Genomic DNA, 18,727 nt, shown 5'->3' with positions numbered 1-18,727 from the left:
CGTGATATCATCACATTCCTGATTCGGCAGCATTGTGAATGAACGAGAGCATCCTGCTATCGCGACTTTATACACCCTAGTTGAGTCATCTACAGACACCTCCCATGGGCCCCGTTTGTTGTACGAGAGGGCTTTATTTGTCTCCATGAGTCGGTCGTGATCATTGGGAGAAGTACTGTCAATCATGTCAACGACTGATCGGTGGCTCAATACTGCGGAAAGATGCGCATCTCTGAACGCACGGCATTCTCCGTTGTATACTGAGTTTTGAATGCATGTATGTCTATGAATCATTACTACCTGGGCATTGAGGAGAGCGTGATGGTCTGTATCCACCATGCAGGGCATCCAGTACCTTCTGCTCCACAATTTCATTATTATGCCCAGGTGATTGTTAGTTGGCGTGGAAATAGATTATCAAGAACCCTGCAGACGGGTGACGAGCATAGATTGCAGCACATTGCTGGGTATCCCACTAAAACGATCCCTAAATGGGACCCAGCCAGCCTCTACCAATCGCTAAATGTACTGCACACTCACGGCCCGTGACACGCTTCTATCTTTCTGGCTGGACCGACCACCATCTTCAACGCGAGTACGTTGACCTTTCTACATCTTAGTGTCCAGAACATACATCAATCCCATATCGACAACGAAGAATTGATTACTGCCCTCAATCTATTGACCCGCTGCGCTCCATATGCGGTTGCAACCGTTTGAGCGTCGAATCTGCGGCTCCATGAAATGCAGCTGGACGCGCGCTCGAGTGGCGCGCACCGCACCCACGATGCTCGCAACGATCACAGAACCGACAACTCATTGCGCTCCAAATCAGCTCGGCCAGCGCATCGCGTGCCAGCACCGGACGCCGACCCGGCAATCATCTCATCTATGATATCGTCCCTAGACACTTCCACGCCCTCTAATTCCTCCGCTACTGGGCGATCATCATCGCCCCGAACCCTATCCGAGCATAAGACCAAGGACGCACGATCCGAAAGTGGTGCACCCAGGTCGACCTCCAATACCGCACTGCGGCAGAATCTAGCGCTGCGATCTTATCCAGACACTCAAGCGATTGGGATCGCTGTTGAATATGAACAGCAGGGCATGAATAATCCGCCATCTGGATCGTTTCAGTCAGCAAACACTCGCATCATCGCTGCCACTTCGCCAAAGTTTCCTGGCCCATCTTCACCATCTTTTTCTATGAGAAATGTCGGTTCACAGACACCATTGCGACCTAGGCCAAGTTCGCGCGGCAGTACATTCTCTACAGCAAGCACTCAGGCTAGCCGTCAGAACAAATTGAGCGCAGAGAGCTGGGTGAGATACGGAATACAGGACGATATCCCACCACCACTGTCACAAAGTCAAACACCGACTCGCGCGTTGCGGCGCAAAGGCTCGCAGAAGTCTCTCCGGCCAGCCAACCTCAATACACTTCCTAGTCGAGCGGGCGTTGAGCAAGAGGGGGGTTATCCAATTACTGGAGAGCATATCATCATCGCGCCCAAGTCACCCAGCCAATTGGTATCGCCGAAGTCGCGACTGTTCCTCAGAGACTCCTTAATCGCGGAGAACGAGACGACTCTAGATCCAGCACTTGATCAAGTGAACGAACCAGAGGACCGACTTGTCCTAGCTCCTGAAATAGACATTACTCCTAGCAGTGACTCTGTGGTTCCAGCGGCATCAATACCACCACCCAACGAGACACCGCGCACCACCCGAACCTCATCCACAGCCGATACCATATCTCAGAGCGATAAATCGCTAAGTCCGCCCCGAATGATAGCGAACGGCGCTAGCCCAATCATCGATTCGATCCCTACCCGCACATCCTCTTTGCGCCAGTCTAGCAAAAGTCCGTCGAAGAAGAAAGAAAAAAGCTCGAAGAAGAAATCGATGCTGGCATTTGGGAAATCGGAGAGCGTGTTCGCTCGCCGTTCAAAGCCTATCCCGGAGTCAAGCTGGGCCGATCTAGGTGAAGACGATGAGACTGTCAAGAGAATCAGAGAGTTGCGAGAACTGCGGGAGACTCGGCTGCAAAGGGTGAACAGTGAAACATACCCTGGGTACACATCGCCGCCATTCCCATCATCTGATGTGACTGCAGAGAACGAGAATGCCTCGCAACAGAACACCCCAACTCGCTTGGGCCGGCCCTCACCTGGTGATCGAGCACTATCAGCTCCGGACAAGGTCAGGCAGGCATCACTCGCGGACTCCCACACAAGCTCTGGCGGCTCGAGATCTGGATCTCGAGACGACGCCGGATTGAAGGTCAACGGAACGAACCACGCACCAAGGAGACCCTCACCTGCACCTTCAGACAGGAATGTGCCGTCTAAGCTTTCACTGGAGTATTCGTACACGGACGCTGTAGACACGATGCAAGACGAGACCCCTAACCGTAACAATCGCAAGTCCGTGTTCATCACTAGTTCAGACATATCTCAGAAAGGTGACTCGTCGGCCCAGAGCTTTGCCACACCATCGTCGACTAAAAGGACGAGGTGGGACAAAGGAGAAAAGTCGCCACGTCAAGCCTCCGCTCCCAGCACTGATCTCGAGCGAAGGAAGAGTCGTCGGAAGTCTATGAGCGACGCGCGCAACCGGCGCCTCAACGAGGACGAGCCGCAGCAACAACGACGGGACAGCCTAGAAGACTCAGTGATGGAGTATCTCAACTCTCCTCGCTTGACACAAATGGTATACAACAAAACGAATACACGCAAGATCGCGTATTCGGAGGTAGGAGATCCCAACGGTGCAGTGGTGTTTGTCTGTGTTGGGATGGGCTTGACACGATATGTGACGGTATTCTACGACGAGCTTGCTACTACTTTGCGCCTTCGACTTATCACTTTGGATCGTCCTGGCGTTGGAGGCAGTGGTCCCTACCCCACGAACGATAGAAGTGGTCCTCTGAGCTGGCCGGACGACATTTTGGCGATCTGTCAAGAACTTGGGATCACCAAATTCAGTATACTCGCGCATTCTGCTGGCGCCATCTACGCCCTTGCTACTTCACTGATCCTGCCCCAGATGTTGATTGGGAAGGTCCATTTGCTCGCCCCATGGATCCCGCCAAGCCAGTTGGAAGCTGTCCCGCATCAGACTACATCCGCTTCACCAGCCAGCGGGCTTCCACGCAGTCAGCGATTTCTGCGTGTGTTGCCGACACCATTACTGAGAGCAGCCAATGCAGCGTTCATGTCACCGACCTCTGGATCGACCAAATCGTCAAAGACGCGGGCTGCAAAGCCTGGCGCAATCAAAGCGCCGTTGCAGAGTGGCGAATCCCCGAGATCTTCCCCACAGGCTCGCGAGCGATCAGTCAGTCAAGACAATCGACGCGAGTCAATGATGTTGATGGATCGCTTCATGCCGACGGCTAATCCTCTGGAAGCCTACTCCGACTCCACCAAAGACGGTGGTGACTTCGACCCAGCTCTCAAGCGTGGCTCGCTCGTCCTTTCTGCGACCGCCTTCCCGACGGACCCAAGCTTCAGCTATGCGGCGTCGGCGCTGAATGCTGCCGAACATACCGAGAAGAAACGACAAGCGCATTACACTAGTCGGCTTACTGAACGCACATGGGAGCTGGCAACACGAGACAGTAACCCGGCGACCGATCTCCTAGTTTGCCTGGAGCGCCATCGCGATATCGGCTTCCGCTACACCGACATCAAACGTCAAATCGTCATCACACACGGTATCGAGGATAAGCGGGTTCCTGCGGCGAACATCCGCTGGTTAGCAGATCAGATGAATCGCCGGGCCCAGGCGATTCCGGGTTCGTCTTACGCCAACGCTCCTCCGAGCCGCGACGGCTGGGCTGACCCTGCCCACGCCCGTGGCGGCTGTGAGGTGCGCATACTCCAAGGCGAAGGTCACGGTTTGATGGCTAGCCCGTCCATCATGAGCGACATTCTCGCTGAGATTGCCGGCTACTGGGTCGGGCAGGATAGAGGCTATGTGCCGGTCTGAATATCATCGTTGCGCACATGCAACTTTGACGTGCTATGCAAGAGGTCAGATTGGACATCGATTGCTATTCGCGATGTCACACGCAACATATTCAGGATCTCTCTCTCTGGCCGACGTTTGGTTATTTCGAATCGCGCCCTCCTACGCAATGTTCTCTCGGATCAACCAGCTTCAAGGACCGCGGCCGGACTTTACCCGCATGTCCATTCTGGCTTTGATCTCATGTCCCATTCTTTCAACATTTATTTCCTTGTGGTCAAAATGGCGGTGGGAGCGAGTTTTGTGAAAAAGATACCCCGATTGATGAGTGGGCGGACTGTTCTTGGTCTGCAATTTTCGATATATTTTGGGGGATGCTTTTTAACTGGTGCGGGGAGTGTTGAGCTCTTCCGCATCTCGATGTAGATAATATTGTATTGACTTAACCTGAGACGATGTATAATGTTTTTAATCAGTGTGGCTGTTATCAATAAGTAGATGCTTCTTGACAATGATAACCTTCATGTGACAGAACGCTGGTTGCGATCGCGGAGGTAAGGTCCGCATCTCTCGTGTATGACAGGTATATCTGGCTAAAGTTATCACTGCACAGATGCACCTTCACAGTGGTACGTCTGGCGATGTTCAACTTCGCCCACGCGCGAGATCGTAACACGGTAGATGCATGACGATTTGCTCAGAATCCTAATTGCTTCACATCCCGCAGCAATCGATATCAGCGAGTCGACCGCAACAACATCGCATGAATCATGCTCCACACAGGAAAAGGAATTCGACCTGTCAGAAATCGACCGTTGGAGCAACGCCCAAAGGAATGCGATGCATACGCCCGAGAGCGGGGCCCAACGCCGCGCCCATGGTATTTTGGGCCTAGTGGCCATGGCAAAATGGGGCCAATATGCGCGACGGCTCACACCCCCTCTGCGAATGCACCGCGAAGGTGTCGTGGGCGTCATCGCCGCGGTCGTTTTCACGCGCTGCTCGCATGCGTGTGATGGCCCGTCGCCACCAACTCGGCCAGGCCAACAGCCGCTCGATTGATCGCCTTTTTCTCCTCCCGCTCGTTTCCTGGCATTGCGGCTGTGCATGCCCAGGATGGGTTGGCGGTCAACTGATACCCGATCTTCGCGGGAGCTTGGATGTCACTATTGTGGGATTATGAATCGCTGTCCGCGCAATGTCTGAGAGCGTATACCTGTGCAGGCCGACGAGTCTTCACCACAGGACAATCGCATGCGTTTCAATATGACGCATCCATGAGTTGATCCCAGCCTACAAGGGGTAGCACTTACGGGATGCTCTTACATGATCTATCGATCTGTGAGTGAAGCAGAAATGCTAGGTACTTCCCGGGGCATGGAGGTGCCCTGCCACTGCTGCAAATCGAGCTGGAACCTCTGATATGAAGGGTGAGAGGCTGTTCTCTGAAAGTTCGCACCTTATGCGCTGGCGCTGCACGTTTTCAACTCCAAATTTCACACCTGCCAAACAATTCGTGACATCACACCGACCAAGAGCCTTCTCTCTGCACCTCACAGATGTCGCAACTGAGCATGTCATGCCCGACTGGCGGGACTTTCTACGCTTGCAACAGTGGGACTCGGTTTGTGGGATGCTGTGCCAGTAACCCGTGTGGCTCAAACGGCTGTCCGGCAGGCAACTTGAAGCCTGCCAGCTTTCCTGCAGCTCAATATGGCTCCATGACGGATCAACAGTGTGAAGCAGGCGAATTCTATACCTGCGCCGCGACCAGTCCTCCGTTCTGGGGATGTTGCAAGACCAATCCGTGCAACGCTGGATCATGCGGTTCGACCTTCTTGAGTGCTGCATTTCTGTCGAACAATCCAGCGAGCGCAGCGCCTTATCTGGCACTCTATGGTATGTTTGACGTTTCCGCTCGTTGATCTTTCTATTGACCGTGATTTCTCCAGGTAATACGAACGCGGGAGGCGTCGCTTCTTCCGCAAGCTCCTCGAGTGCTTCTACTTCAGATGCTCCGACTTCGAGTGCGAGTTCGAATTCGAATGGCTCTGCCGGTCCCAGCTCGAACAATGCCGGTGCCATTGCTGGCGGTATCGTCGGAGGTCTTGCAGTTCTCGCCATCCTCATACTCGGGATCATAATCCTTCTGCGACGGCGGAAACAGAATACTAGCCACGAGAACGAGAACCTGGTTACCAATCCCAGGACTTCGGATCAAGATCTTCGACCATATAAAGACAATTCTCCCAACCGTAAGAATTGTTCCAGACACCTTACCTCGCATCGGAATCATATTAACTTCATCTTAGTCAACAAATCTGCACCGCATGCTCACCAATACTATCCATATACACCGTATGGAGCAAATTATCCATCCCCATCACCACCTCCGATGTATGGTTTCTCGCAAGCGCCGCCGCAGCCGCCAGCGAACATCGCTTACGAATTGGCTGACCGAGAGGTCTCGGAACTGCACGGGGAAACGTACAGAGGGAAACCATCAAGATCGATTTGATATCGTTCGAATGCACATCGGCGTCGTAATATCCTTCTCTCAATCTCTCTCCCCCTCCAACAATCGCTTGGCGCCACGTCCCATAACAAACATCAAACGTGCATCAAGTGCTTCAACTTGCTTGAAGTCCACTCAACAGTGAAATGCTGCCCGTAGCTTTCTGTAAAAGCCAACATTGTGGTGAAGGTTAGCTTTGATAGCTTTGACTGAAACTTACTCAAAAGGAACAGGCTAGCTGCACAGGGAGGAGCATGCAGAGGAGACCTTCGGATCAGAGCGTAGCTCAATTCACTCGGAGAAAGCGTTCCGATCCACAACGATTGAAAAGCACACTTGCGTTGCTGCTTCCATGGGTGGCGTCAACGAGTTCAGCGACTCGGCATTGGAGTTCTTCAAAGCCGTGGAGGGTTGAAGCGGGCCGCCCCGTCCGTGGACGCTGGCGCTGGCGCTGGTCGCAATTGACCTGGCAACGGCATTGTTGACACGGACTCGAATTTGCGCTGAAGGGACGTGAGGACTGTGAATGACGACAATCCCTTACGGCGACGAGCTGGTTGAAAGTTGTTCCTGCTGATCAAACATCTTCAGTCGTTGAAATCCGTCCATCAACCTGAACCATCTTCACACAACACCGTTATTGACCGTCGCAAACGTTCAGCTGCAGGGCCAAAATCTGAGATCAATTCGGCTGGTGCGAAAAAGAAGGCTGGGAGACTCCCCGCCACGAATTCCGACGTACTTGCCAGAAGCATACAGCGCACTTTTTGGGCGCACCCTTGACTCGTTCTACCCACTTCACTCTCATTCCTCGTGCTTGTTGGACTGATTGAATTATTCTAGTGCTCGTTGAACCAATTCATATACAACGTTCGAACAGCGACAACATATTATACATCCGCGAAGCCTCCGAAGTGTGCGACGACCGACAGCACAAGCCCAGAAGTGGGGCTTCATATACGAACACATCCACGATTGAACCCGATCGCGCGGCCACATATATTCCAAACCCAACTCAAGACCGCCAGCGAGCGGCGAAGAGCTTACAATGCGCCTTCAGTCGACATCAATATCGCTATTGCGACTCACCCTCTCTCTCCTGATCACACCTCAAATCGTCCTCGCGAACCCCCAACCACACCCCTCCGAGCAAGCCGGCTTCACATACAACGAATTGTTTGCAAGATACGACTGCGCCGGGACAACGTGCGGTTACTCTGGACAATACTGTTGCGGAGCAGGCCTGGCTTGCGTCACAGCCAATTCGATCGCGCTATGTACGCCGTCAGCGGCGGTGGCAGCCACAGCCACGAATGGATATTGGCAATACTACACAACGACCTACGTACAGACAGATCTGAGGACCATAACAAGTACCATGAGCACGTACGTTGTTGGAGTTGGAGTAGCCACAGCAGCACCAACAACAAATCCTCAATGTTCATTCGCACACGGTGAACAGCCGTGCGGGTCAATTTGCTGCGCAAGCGATCAATACTGCTTCTCACCGGGTCAATGCGCACCTGCCGGTAACGGGGGAAGCTCTGGATTCTACATGACATACACCGCGCCGACGACCATGCCCACGGGCATGGCTACTCCTGGCGCACCTCTCCGCCCCACATCTTCCGGAGTCACAACCGCCACGGCAACGAACACACCCACCACGACAGTAGCATTCATCCCTCCGGTAGTCACGGGAGCCAACGTGACACTCAGCGGAATGGAGGTCAGCGCCAGCAGCGGACTATCAGGCGGCGCTATCGCGGGCATTGTCATCGGTGTCCTTCTAGCTCTGGGCCTCCTCGGTTTCATTTTGTTCTGCTGCTGCGTGAAAGGCCTGATCGACGGCTGCCTCGCCTGTTTCGGCTTTGGCAAGAAGAAACGAGTGACGGAGGTGGACGAATACGAACGTCACTCGCACCACACATCCGGCGGACCTAAGCGGACCTGGTACGGCGCACCTATACGAACAAGCAAGCCCGCGTCAAAGAAGAGCGGCGGTGGATTCAACATCCTCGCAGTCTTGGGTGGTCTGGGCGCGCTCTGGGCCATTCTCGGTCTCAAACGGAGACACGACAAGGAGGAGAAAAAGCAGGAGAGGATAAACGAAGGGTACAGCGAGTATTCTTACTCAGAAGATTACTATACCAGCGCAAGTAAGTTTCAATGCCCCTCTGGACTTGCCCATGCTTTTTACCGAAACACCACATGCTGACAATCATTCGTTCTCCAGGCAGCGAAAGTTCCGACCGTCGGACGCGGGACGATCGCCGGGAGCGCTCTCAATCACGCCGCGGACAATCAGTCTCACGGCGATAGCGGGAAACCTCGCCTGTGTTGTATTTTGCTTTGATGCGAGCATGGTTCAAATGAGATGTATGTTTTAAGACGATGGGGTTTTGCATGAAGGACTTGAGGGAGCTGCGCGACAGAGCCATGCGAAGCTGCATTGGGCGGTTTGATTTATGCTTATGATTCTTCTTGGGCGGTGTTCTTCGTTCTTTTCTTGGAGCGGCGTCGTTGCGATGGTCTCCTCGTCACCGAAGAGGCTCTTGACGTATTTTGGGATTGACGTCACGAGAGTTGACGGCATTTGGCGTGTTTAGCTGTATCATTTCTCCAAAATATGCTTAATATCATTCGAACTCGGTGCAAAACTGCTCATAAACGCCATTTCTGGGAAGACCGAAACTTCGATAATGATTTCGGACGTTATTATCGCTCAGCTTCAGCTTTCTCAGATTTGGTAGTCGTAGTTCTACGTGGCGGGAATAGAGGTGCTCCATCTTTCGGTGTAATGACTATGGCCACTATGGGTATGGCAAAACCTGCAGCGAGTCGACTGTAACAAGCGAGATGCATTCTGTGAGATAATACAGCGAGAGCAATCGCTGTGTTTGTTACTGATGCGAGTGGTGGATATCCTTATACAGCGCGAGGTACATGATATATAATCAGATGAAGTGTAATGTGAAGCTGACGTACTGTATTGTGTCGACAGAGCAGGGCAGGGTTGATGGGAAAACCCTGAACGCGACATCTGGGGTTATCTGGGAGGGGACGTCTGCCAAGACTTGCAGAGAGGTCGCACTCTCCACGCAGAGGATGGCAGAGCGCGGCGATCATAGTCGCGTCGGGTGCTGTGGAGATTTCGCAACATATCTGCGCAATACCGGTCGACGTCACGACATGCTCATTATGTGCATAATTGAAATTGATCGCGCATCCTCGCGCTGAACAATGCATTGCTCTACATATGCCCGATCGTCAAAAGAAAAAAGTTCATCGTAATCACAACCATGTCATCCCTGCGCCTGTTTTTTCCGAAGCAGTGTTTTCATGGCGAGTGGTCAGCCGAGTGCAAGCCTGTTGAGCGTGAAGAGAGGTCGTTTTGGGTTTCGAAGATGTCTCATTCAAAAAAACAGCACTTTCACCTGACTTGTGAGGTGTAGAGTACTAAAAGTGCAACAACGCCGCCGGCTTCCCGATTCCCGTCAACACCAATGCATTTAGAAAACCATCTCGTGTGGTCGGTCGCCCTTCCTCAGGCTGAAGGTCGAGCTCAAGTATCCGAGGAGCAGCGGCTCCTTCTTGAGGGCGGCCAACAAGGCTTTGTCCACCTTCTTCTGATCCTCTGCCCTCTCGCTGGCGACCTCCTTCTTCTCGGGCTTCTCGCCCTGCTTGAAGAAGGCCTCGCTGCCCTTCTTGTCCGCCTTCTTGTCCCGTGCGAAGTACTTCTCACCACCAACCTTCTCGACAATCGATGAGTCCAGACCGTCGAGAGGGATAGTCGTCTTAGTTGCAATCACGTAACGAGCATTGACGCGGCGAAGAGGAACACCGTTGACCTTGAATGGACCGGTAACGAGGAGAACACCCTGCTCGAGAACCTTGAGGAGAACGACGCGCTTTCCTCGGAATCGGCCAGCAAGAAGGATGAGAACAGCGCCGGGTTGAAGAGATGGTCTGGGCTTGTATGGGCGAATGGCTTTGCGGGTCTGAATACCGTCTGTCAGTCACCAAATTTTGACAGCACCGCATGCACCGATGAGCGACAACTCTGCTTCTTCGGCGCAACAATTTGCCATACCTTTTTCGGCTGTGCTTCGTCCTCAGCTGGGTAGTATTTGCTGGCTTGTTGCGAGGCCGGTGTGATGGTCCGCTCGCCCTTTTGGAACTTCTTGGTCTGTGGCGCCTCCGACATCTTGACCAGCTACTCTATGATTGATTGTTAATGTTGTGGACCGATGCGCAATGTTGGGTAGTTTCGTACCAAATTGCAGTAATTGAGGTGTTTGAATTTCTGTCGCTGGTGTCATTCGTTGCCAGCCAAGCTGCGATACGGGAAATGGAATTGTGTGTGGTCTTGGCGCTTCGGGACCAGCCGCAGAACTGTTCACGAATGCCCCGATGATACAAGGCAGGTTTGCCGAGCTCGAGCCATGAAAAGTTCGGATAAGAAAGATAATAATTAGCATCACGCCCGAGACGTATACAATCTCGCCGTCGCAATGGCTAAGAAACGGAAAGCTGGAGAAAAATCTGGCGACTCGGCAGTTCCAGTCGAGCTAGATCCGCGCGATTCTCGGAAACGAATTACGACATTCGCCGATGTTGCAGATTCGGACGATGAATTTCACCTCAACCAAGATGAAGTACGGCTGGGAGAAGAACCCGATGTGAAGCGGCGTCGCAAACTCGCAGAGCAGGAGGAATTTCTCGAGCAGTCCGATGAAGAGATCCTTGGCTACTCCGAAGAGGATTCCGATGGAGACGAACACCAAGATGCGGTTGCGCCACTCCACAAAGGCCGCCAATCCAAGCACGGTGCTACATCTCTCAATTCTGACGAGGAGAATAATGGTGGTGGCGACGATGCAGAGGAAGACGAATATGGATGGGGCACTTCTCGTGGAGACATATATGGTGCAGATGTGATTGAGACGGAAGAACAGGCTTTGGAGGAAGAAGCAGAGGCTTTGCGACTCCAGAAGAAGCAGCTTGCAGCAATGCGAGCTGCCGATTATGGCTTTGACGAGGACGAATGGGCTCAGGAGCAGACATTACAGAAGACCGGTAGCATCAAAGCAACGGTCACGGAAATTCTGCCACAGCTGCATGTCTCTTCTGATCTCGGTCCAGCCGAGAGGCTGAAAATGCTCAAGACTCGGTATCCGGAATTCGAGCTTCTCAGTAAGGAGCTTTTGAGTCTACGGGAACAACGCGCGAGGTTGCGCGACTCGAAACATATTTCGCTTACGGGGACCATAAAATTGCGAGCGTTGAGTGCTTACCTGGCATCGCTGGTCATGTACTTTGCCCTTCTCGCATCACCTGCTGCGACCACTCAAGTGGATGCTGCCCCTTTCCCTGCGTCCCAGCTAAGGAACCATCCTTTGATGGATGACTTACTCAAATGCCGAGCATTATGGCAGGAAGTGACGCTCCTACGTGATACGGAGCCGGAGAAAGCAGTCGAGGCAGCAGCGGTCGCCGTACCAGCCAAGCGCTCGAGGACAGACGACCGTCTCTCCGAGAGCGCCGGAGCGAGTGAGGATAAGGCTGCGCGGAGGACAAAGAGGTCTCGTGCGGAACTTCACGCTGAGGCAGTACAAGCAGCGGAGACGGAAAGGCTGTCAAAACGAATGCGTCAGGCCCAGCTCGAGCTTGCGGATCTTGATGACCTGATCGCGACATCCAAGAAATCATCGCGGGCCAAGCCAAAAGCTGCCGAGACTGCTGACGATGACTCAGACATTGGAGATGAGGCACCCATGTCTGCGCGAGAAGCTGCAGAAAAAGCCCAGCGGAAGAAGAGCCTACGGTTCTACGCCTCTCAGATTGCCCAGAAGGCGAACAAACGAGGTGCAGCTGGTCGAAACGTCGGAGGCGACGACGACGTTCCGCACCGCGAGCGTCTACGAGATCGCCAAGCTCGACTCAATGCGGAAGCCGAGAAACGTGGCCGGCGCACTGCAGATATTGGCGACGACCTAGGCGGCGACAGTGACGATGAGGACCATCGTCAGGCTCAACAGATCAGAACCGAGGGAGACGACGAATACTACGACCTTGTTGCCGCGCGAACAAACAAAAAGAAGAGTGAGAAGGCAGCCCTCGCAGATGCACAACGGCAGGCAGCACTACAAGGTGGACAGGTCGTGCAGCAGGAGACAGTCGGCGAAGACGGCAAGCGCAAAATCTCTTACGCGATCGAAAAAAACAAAGGCTTAACACCGCACCGCAAGAAGGATGTGCGCAACCCCCGAGTGAAGAAGCGAAAGAAGTACGAAGAGAAGAAGAAGAAGTTGGCGTCCATCAAACCCATCTATAAGGGCGGCGAGGGTCGTGGTGGCTATGGCGGTGAATTGACCGGTATTAAAAAGGGTCTCGTGAAGAGTACCAAACTATAGACCTCTACTATTAGCCAAAAATGGTAACTGCCCAGGTGCTCAACTGGTGCTGTATGCTGTACATTGAAATCTTTTGCAAAAGCCTCAGGGTCTTCGTTAGCGTCCAATATGCATGAGGACTAATGCAATGCCGGCACTGCTCCGGCACCGAGAGGAAGAACTCAAGAAATCGAGGCCGTTCGAGCGAACGAGATTGTGGAGTAAAATGTAACATGAATCTGCGGGCATGGTGAGATCCTTTCACGAGATTTTCCCCCTCAGATGAGGGTAATGTTTCGCCGCATATCGAAATATCGTTTTCTTGGCGGCGGCTCATTTAGAGATCCGACGGCGTGTCGCCAATACTGTCCTCGTGCCTCTTTTTGGCGGTGAGCCAGAACTTAGACGCGTCGGACCACGTCGCCGTGGCGGGACCGTCTCGACATTAGAACAGATTCGAACAAGCCATTGGGGTGATACCACGTACGTACTTGCGTTGCTCAAGACCTTTTACGGCAAGTATGGCAGCTCCCCGAGTGGCGGCTGTATGTCTGCAGGGCCTTTTTGTGGTGCTACTAGTGTTCACATGATGCCCAACCCGCTTGCATGCGGAGATGAGTTGAATGTCTTGGGACCTCACTGCAGAGATCGTTATATATATACGTGAGAACTCCTTCGATCTTTGGTAATCAACCCAATGTCCTTGAGCTTTGCTCTGTTACAGAAAAGCCTGCAGTATTTGACGTCAAGGGTTTACGTCCATTGAAAGGTGGGCATTCTCACTCGTTCAGGGCCCTGAGACATCAAGCACTCCATTCTCCGCAGCGTGTGAAGGAACAAACCAGGCGCAGCAATCCTCATGTTGCCAGCCATGTCGTACTCTAGTTTGGGTCAGCCTACGATCATGGCGGAGAGCAGCTTCTGGAGTACGCCGGCAATCTCGTTGCTGGTCGGAACGGCAATGGTGATTGTAATGACGGCACTGCTAGGCCAATGTGCGGTCCAAATTCAGAAGGATTATGCTGCATTCGTGAGTTGGCGTCTTCTGCGAATCCTTGAGCGTGGGAATAACGCTAATGAACGACGTCGAGCAGATCGCTCTGGGCCCAGGCGGAACACCATCTACAGTTGCGGGCTATCTCAGAATCAAGGTCCTGGGTCTTTTCGCTTTGAAGGACCCGCTAGCACCGATCCCAGTCTCATTATATTCCAGAGCACTGAAAGGGAACCTCGTTACGCTACCGCAACGCAGAGCGCCGCGTCCTGAAGTCCGAGGTATAGCACCCCACAGGCAAGTCACGCAAAAGGCCAGTGACGAGATGTTCCAGAAAATCGAATCGGCGATTGCGGAATTGGCAGCATGCAGCAACAGTCTTGTTGTTGGCACTTCATGCTTTGAGAAGTAAGCAGAATCCAGATCACCTCATTGCTATACGCAACGTTTAGCTGACACGAGAGCGTGAAAGACATAACACAGGACTTTTCTCGGTTTCGCCAGCTACGGTGACCTGCCGCGGTGAGGTATGCCATGCCCATCCGAGTGACGGATCGCTGCACATGACTTTGCACCCTGCCGATGCCAAGATCGTCCTCGAAGCCGGATGGGGCGAGCGTCACCCTTTAGCCCGCGGCGGGTGGCTCGAGCGGTTTGTCCCTCGGGATTTTGTGATGATCTATTCTCCTGTCGAAGAATGCGATCTCGAAATCATTCTGACGATCATCAAGGCTGCAGTGTGGAACGTCAGTGGAGACCCGTCGGTGCATAACAACAATGGAAGGGAGCCAATTTGTGCTGCCGGGCGGAATCCGCTTCGTCATCATGATACTCTGCAGCTGTAGGTCGCGAGCAGCGGTGGCGAGCTGAACGATTGGACTCAGGGCTATTCACATTCCATTTCGTCGCAACTAACGGAAGAATGTTTGACCAGGACCTGGTTCGTACCAATTTGTGGGATGAGAATGTGGATCGATTATGGACGGAGAAAGAAGGAGAGACAGCGGGGAAGAGACGACGGTGGAGAAGCATTGCTTGGCGGGCGCATGTTTTCAAATGGATGAAGTTTGGCGTTGGTATTTATCTTGTCCAGAAATTATCGGATTTCGTTGTTCGTCAAGCTGAAACGCGTGAAGTGGACGTGACGTTGACTTTTGCGCAGGCGGTGTATATTATACGCACACCTCATTTGTACAGACCGCGTACCATCGTACATGCGTATGATAGTGCTGCTGTAGTTAAGATGGAAGGACATCTGTATATGCTGCCTTCCAATATTCCAACCAGTTGCAGTGACAGGAAATGGTGCCATCGGGGTCACGTGCCCTAGATCGGCTGTAAGCATACAAGACGCCAAGCTAAAGACGAAGAGGCTTAGGTGCAAGCCACTCCACGCCACATGTGCACGATGGGATGCCGCACATCCATGCTTTTCAAGGTTCGTCCAGCGGCCCTGGAGACTCACATACGGTGTGATGATGCAACATATCGTGCTATCCTGTTAATTTCGCTGCTCTGTGAGTGTTTCGAGCAATGCTGGGGCATAACAGAGTTCTTTGATACGTTTCTACTATTGACTTGAACGAAAGACTCATGTCCCACCATTGTGCGTGTAAGTAAACCGAGCAAGCCACTGGACGAGCCGTTCGTCATCAGTGTGCGAACTGGCCGTTAGTCCCCTAGATCTTCCGGTTAGATAATCAGCGGACGGCATCATCTGGTCAGCCCTGGAGGGCCGAGAGGCGAAATCTCTCTGTACAACACGTTGTGGTTGCAGACACATGCGAGCGCGCGTCGGTAATCTTTGCCCAGCTCAGCGTCATCACGGTATTGTTCCTCACGGGTGAAGTGGCAGCGATAAGGATTGGCATTGCGACAACTCCACTCGATTGTCCTTCAGAACCGTTCGAAACTCCCCACCGTCTGCGTTCCGTCTGTCTCAACCGATGTCTTCCCGCACTGTAATGTCAGTACTTGCCGGGTTAGGCACGATTGCCCACGCAGGACTTCTTCTACATGATAGAAGCATGAGGCGAGTCCTCCCTCGCGCACATATGCTCTCCGATTGACCAGTAGAAACGCGTGTACTTACCCACCTACCTAGGTAGGTAGATAGATCCAGCCGAGGGTGGTTACAGTAGAACTACACGTACGACCAGGATCTCGACGTGGAGGCCGTTGCATCGCGTGGGCATTCGCCGTTGACGTGCATTTAGCGTCAGACGATTGACTTTTTCGCCCGCCCTATGAGAATTACACTCCGTTCCGCCCAGATGGTGTCGGAATTTGTACTGTATTGTGCCCAAAGCTTGAGGAAACCGCCCAGTCAGTTTGGTCGTTCACCAAGCATCGCGCCTCTTCGGCCTTCTCCACTAGATCCATGCATGGCCCCCTCTAGCTCCCCAATCCTTTGACTTCCATCTCTTGGTATACATATAATCTGCGCATTCTCTCCCTCGGGCGCCGCCTTTGTCTTCTTCAACTTATTCTTCTTCGCCCGTGGACCTCGATACCTGTCAAGTGTCCTTGTCAAGAAGTCACTCTGGACTCTTCAATCGCAGAATCATCTAAATGCTATTGATTTCCGTCGCCAACGTCTTTTTCCACTTCCTCGGTTCTTTCGCGGCTGGCTCAGGTGCCTGAAAGAGGATTGCGTGCATTCAGACACGTCCTTTGAGATCCAATCCCGTCATGGCAGACCCAAACTTCGGCGATAAGGGCTACTTTGCTGGTACCTCTGCAGGAGATGTCGAGAATGGCAACCAGACGCATCGCAAGATGAGCCGCATCGACGGTGGTCGAAACCGAGCTTCTATCTCTGGATCCATCGCTGGCAAATCAGCCTCGAGTCCAGATGTGGATGACGAAAACCCGCAGTCTTACCTGGACGCGCAGAGAAATGCCGAGTCCGGTAATGAGATCCAGTACAGGACCTGTAGCTGGCAAAAGGTGCGACGTGCTTTTCTTTGTGCCCATATCCTGCCGATACCTCTATGTCCTATTCCATCAATCTCCGGATATTTTTCTCCACCGATTTTGGTCTTGACATTGAATTCGCACGAAATTTCAAGCCATAGCGAGACATCGTCGCCTCATGTGTATCACTGCTGACATTCTTACTAGACCGCAGCATTGCTCTTCGCTGAGTACATCTGCTTGGCCATTATGTCGTTCCCATACTCGTACTCCGTGCTCGGTCTAGTGCCCGGTCTGATCTTGACTGTCGTCGTCGCCGCACTCGTGCTGTACACTTCACTCATCGTTTGGTGAGACTACTCTCAACATCTACCGCCACATTGACATGTATTGACTTCGCACAGGGAGTTCTGCATGCGTCATCCGGAAACGCAAGACGTTTGCGATATCGGTCAAATGCTTTTCGGCGGAGGCAAATGGGCATGGTATGCCACAGCGTTTATGTTCATCCTCAACAACACATTTATTCAGGGATTCCACTGCTTGGTCGGCGCCAAGTATCTCAATACCATGACCGATGGAAACAACGCCAGGTTGTGTACTGTGGCTTACAGTGCCATCATGGCTGTCGTGTCTTGGGTATGCTCAATGCCGCGAACTTTCAACACCCTCTCGAAGCTCGCTGCGGCCTCTGCGTTCTTCACTTTCGTATCCGTTCTCCTCGCTACCATCTTCGCAGCCATAGAGGATCATCCTGGTGGAGCTGCGGGTATGGAGTGGCCTTCGCAAGGTCCGGTCAAGGTATGGGCGATTCCGCCCCCTTCGACTACTTTCGTGTACGGCATGAACGCGTTCATGAACATCAGCTATACCTTCATCGGACAAATCACGATTCCATCCTTTATTGCTGAGATGAAAGAGCCCAAGGACTTCCCAAAGGCGTTGTGGGCGGTCACGATTGCAGAAGTCATTCTATTTTCGCTCGTGGGTGGCATTATTTACGGATATACCGGTACCAATTACAACACCGCGCCCGCCTTCGGTTCGCTTGGCAACGAGCTCTACAAAAAGCTCAGCTTCAGTTTCATGATTCCGACTTTGATCTTCCTTGGTGTTCTATACGCATCGGTCTCGGCGCGTTTCATCTTCTTCCGCGCGTTCAAGGGCTCCCGTCATATGGGCAGCAACACAGTCGTGGGTTGGCTTGCATGGGCTGGAATTCTCGCTCTCACTTGGATCGTCGCCTTCATCATCGCCGAGGTCATTCCCTTCTTCAGCGACCTGCTCGCTCTGATGAGTTCGCTTTTCGACAGCTTCTTTGGTTTCATCTTCTGGGGTGTTGCTTATCTAAGAATGAGGAAGGCTGATCACGGAGATGATTTCTGGCATCCCAGGAACCGTGGTCTCAAAGGTGTCATCGGCGCCATTTTCAATGTCGTGCTAATCCTCATCGGCTTGCTTTTCTTGACTGCAGGCACTTACGCTTCAGTGGAGAGCATTCTTGAAGGCTATAGGTCCAATGCCTTCGGCGGCCCATTTACTTGTGCATCAAATGGAGTATGAATAATGAAACGGCGCATTTTACGAGGATAAGAGGAGCTGCGCTATGTAGACACCCAAATGGCTGGAGTTTTTTCGGTGACCACCTTACGGTCTGTATGTGCATATCTGCATCTATATATTCACAGACTATTTGGAATGAAAATGAGAAGTTGGCTCAACAAAAATGTACCCTGTCCGCAAACTCAGGTATTGAGTAAACGTCCCTGCTCAAGATCGGCGCCAATTGAGCTACATCGAATCACAGTTGATTGCAGATGATATTAACGAGAATCACACATTATAGAAGCAGTTAGAAAGAACCGTTCTGAAGTGTATCGATTGGGTCGTGAAAATCGCGGGTGCGAAACACGGAGGGAGTCCAAGATTGCA

General features: G+C 52.6%; 9 protein-coding genes across 9 annotated transcripts; 7 read left to right on the top strand and 2 right to left on the bottom strand.

Moving 5' to 3' along the window:
- Positions 1-2,601: 2,601 nt before the first annotated feature.
- On the top strand, positions 2,602-4,434 carry K489DRAFT_350505 (alpha/beta-hydrolase; the record flags this gene model as incomplete). The annotated part of the gene is made up of 3 exons (XM_033602424.1): positions 2,602-3,248; positions 3,315-3,761; positions 3,831-4,434. The coding sequence occupies 3 exons, from the start codon at positions 2,602-2,604 to the stop codon at positions 3,994-3,996; spliced, it is 1,260 nt and encodes a 419-aa protein (XP_033463185.1). The 3' UTR covers positions 3,997-4,434.
- K489DRAFT_331880 (uncharacterized protein) lies at positions 3,499-4,434 on the top strand. The gene is made up of 2 exons (XM_033602148.1): positions 3,499-3,761; positions 3,831-4,434. The coding sequence occupies exon 2, from the start codon at positions 3,983-3,985 to the stop codon at positions 4,280-4,282; it is 300 nt and encodes a 99-aa protein (XP_033463184.1). The 5' UTR covers positions 3,499-3,761; positions 3,831-3,982; the 3' UTR covers positions 4,283-4,434.
- A 50-nt stretch (positions 4,435-4,484) lies between these two features.
- On the bottom strand, positions 4,485-5,309 carry K489DRAFT_108333 (uncharacterized protein). The gene has a single exon (XM_033598869.1). It carries the CDS (start codon positions 5,082-5,084, stop codon positions 4,578-4,580), a length of 507 nt encoding a protein of 168 aa, XP_033463183.1. The 5' UTR covers positions 5,085-5,309; the 3' UTR covers positions 4,485-4,577.
- On the top strand, positions 5,310-6,619 carry K489DRAFT_108334 (uncharacterized protein). The gene is made up of 3 exons (XM_033598870.1): positions 5,310-5,874; positions 5,928-6,230; positions 6,288-6,619. Exons 1-3 carry the CDS (start codon positions 5,535-5,537, stop codon positions 6,491-6,493), a joined length of 849 nt encoding a protein of 282 aa, XP_033463182.1. The 5' UTR covers positions 5,310-5,534; the 3' UTR covers positions 6,494-6,619.
- A 919-nt stretch (positions 6,620-7,538) lies between these two features.
- K489DRAFT_367396 (uncharacterized protein) lies at positions 7,539-8,708 on the top strand (the record flags this gene model as incomplete). The annotated part of the gene is made up of 1 exon (XM_033602859.1): positions 7,539-8,708. The coding sequence occupies one exon, from the start codon at positions 7,539-7,541 to the stop codon at positions 8,706-8,708; it is 1,170 nt and encodes a 389-aa protein (XP_033463181.1).
- A 1,015-nt stretch (positions 8,709-9,723) lies between these two features.
- On the bottom strand, positions 9,724-10,711 carry K489DRAFT_376548 (60S ribosomal protein L6-like protein). The gene is made up of 2 exons (XM_033603945.1): positions 10,584-10,711; positions 9,724-10,491 (listed from the first exon to the last, which is right to left on the bottom strand). Exons 1-2 carry the CDS (start codon positions 10,695-10,697, stop codon positions 10,003-10,005), a joined length of 603 nt encoding a protein of 200 aa, XP_033463180.1. The 5' UTR covers positions 10,698-10,711; the 3' UTR covers positions 9,724-10,002.
- A 269-nt stretch (positions 10,712-10,980) lies between these two features.
- K489DRAFT_376547 (uncharacterized protein) lies at positions 10,981-13,068 on the top strand. Its single transcript, XM_033603944.1, has one exon. The coding sequence runs from the start codon at positions 11,005-11,007 to the stop codon at positions 12,904-12,906; it is 1,902 nt and encodes a 633-aa protein (XP_033463179.1). The 5' UTR covers positions 10,981-11,004; the 3' UTR covers positions 12,907-13,068.
- A 709-nt stretch (positions 13,069-13,777) lies between these two features.
- Positions 13,778-14,634, top strand: K489DRAFT_297837 (uncharacterized protein; the record flags this gene model as incomplete). Its single annotated transcript, XM_033600343.1, has 3 exons — positions 13,778-13,915; positions 13,980-14,287; positions 14,352-14,634. Coding segments are annotated over 3 exons (729 nt in total), but the record flags the coding sequence as incomplete, so codon positions are not given.
- Positions 14,635-16,287: 1,653 nt separating this feature from the next.
- Positions 16,288-18,521, top strand: K489DRAFT_376545 (uncharacterized protein). The gene is made up of 3 exons (XM_033603943.1): positions 16,288-16,828; positions 17,003-17,145; positions 17,200-18,521. Exons 1-3 carry the CDS (start codon positions 16,571-16,573, stop codon positions 18,356-18,358), a joined length of 1,560 nt encoding a protein of 519 aa, XP_033463177.1. The 5' UTR covers positions 16,288-16,570; the 3' UTR covers positions 18,359-18,521.
- The last annotated feature ends 206 nt before the right edge of the window (positions 18,522-18,727 follow it).

The sequence above is a fragment of the Dissoconium aciculare genome (assembly GCF_010015565.1).
Source record: "Dissoconium aciculare CBS 342.82 unplaced genomic scaffold K489scaffold_2, whole genome shotgun sequence".
NCBI classification, from domain to species: domain Eukaryota; kingdom Fungi; phylum Ascomycota; class Dothideomycetes; order Mycosphaerellales; family Dissoconiaceae; genus Dissoconium; species Dissoconium aciculare.
Note: the sequence above shows the minus strand (reverse complement) of the source record. Positions and strands in the feature narration are given on the sequence as shown.

Coding starts and splice junctions, on each gene's coding strand:
- K489DRAFT_331880 (XM_033602148.1), top strand. CDS start 3,983: ATGTGCCGGTCTGAATATCATCGTTGCGCACATGCAACTTTGACGTGC.
- K489DRAFT_108333 (XM_033598869.1), bottom strand. CDS start 5,084: ATGCACAGCCGCAATGCCAGGAAACGAGCGGGAGGAGAAAAAGGCGAT.
- K489DRAFT_108334 (XM_033598870.1), top strand. CDS start 5,535: ATGTCGCAACTGAGCATGTCATGCCCGACTGGCGGGACTTTCTACGCT. Junction 5,875..5,927: donor GCCTTATCTGGCACTCTATG/GTATGTTTGACG, acceptor TGATTTCTCCAG/GTAATACGAACGCGGGAGGC. Junction 6,231..6,287: donor TAAAGACAATTCTCCCAACC/GTAAGAATTGTT, acceptor ACTTCATCTTAG/TCAACAAATCTGCACCGCAT.
- K489DRAFT_376548 (XM_033603945.1), bottom strand. CDS start 10,697: ATGTCGGAGGCGCCACAGACCAAGAAGTTCCAAAAGGGCGAGCGGACC. Junction 10,492..10,583: donor ACGAAGCACAGCCGAAAAAG/GTATGGCAAATT, acceptor GACGGTATTCAG/ACCCGCAAAGCCATTCGCCC.
- K489DRAFT_376547 (XM_033603944.1), top strand. CDS start 11,005: ATGGCTAAGAAACGGAAAGCTGGAGAAAAATCTGGCGACTCGGCAGTT.
- K489DRAFT_376545 (XM_033603943.1), top strand. CDS start 16,571: ATGGCAGACCCAAACTTCGGCGATAAGGGCTACTTTGCTGGTACCTCT. Junction 16,829..17,002: donor GGACCTGTAGCTGGCAAAAG/GTGCGACGTGCT, acceptor CATTCTTACTAG/ACCGCAGCATTGCTCTTCGC. Junction 17,146..17,199: donor TACACTTCACTCATCGTTTG/GTGAGACTACTC, acceptor GACTTCGCACAG/GGAGTTCTGCATGCGTCATC.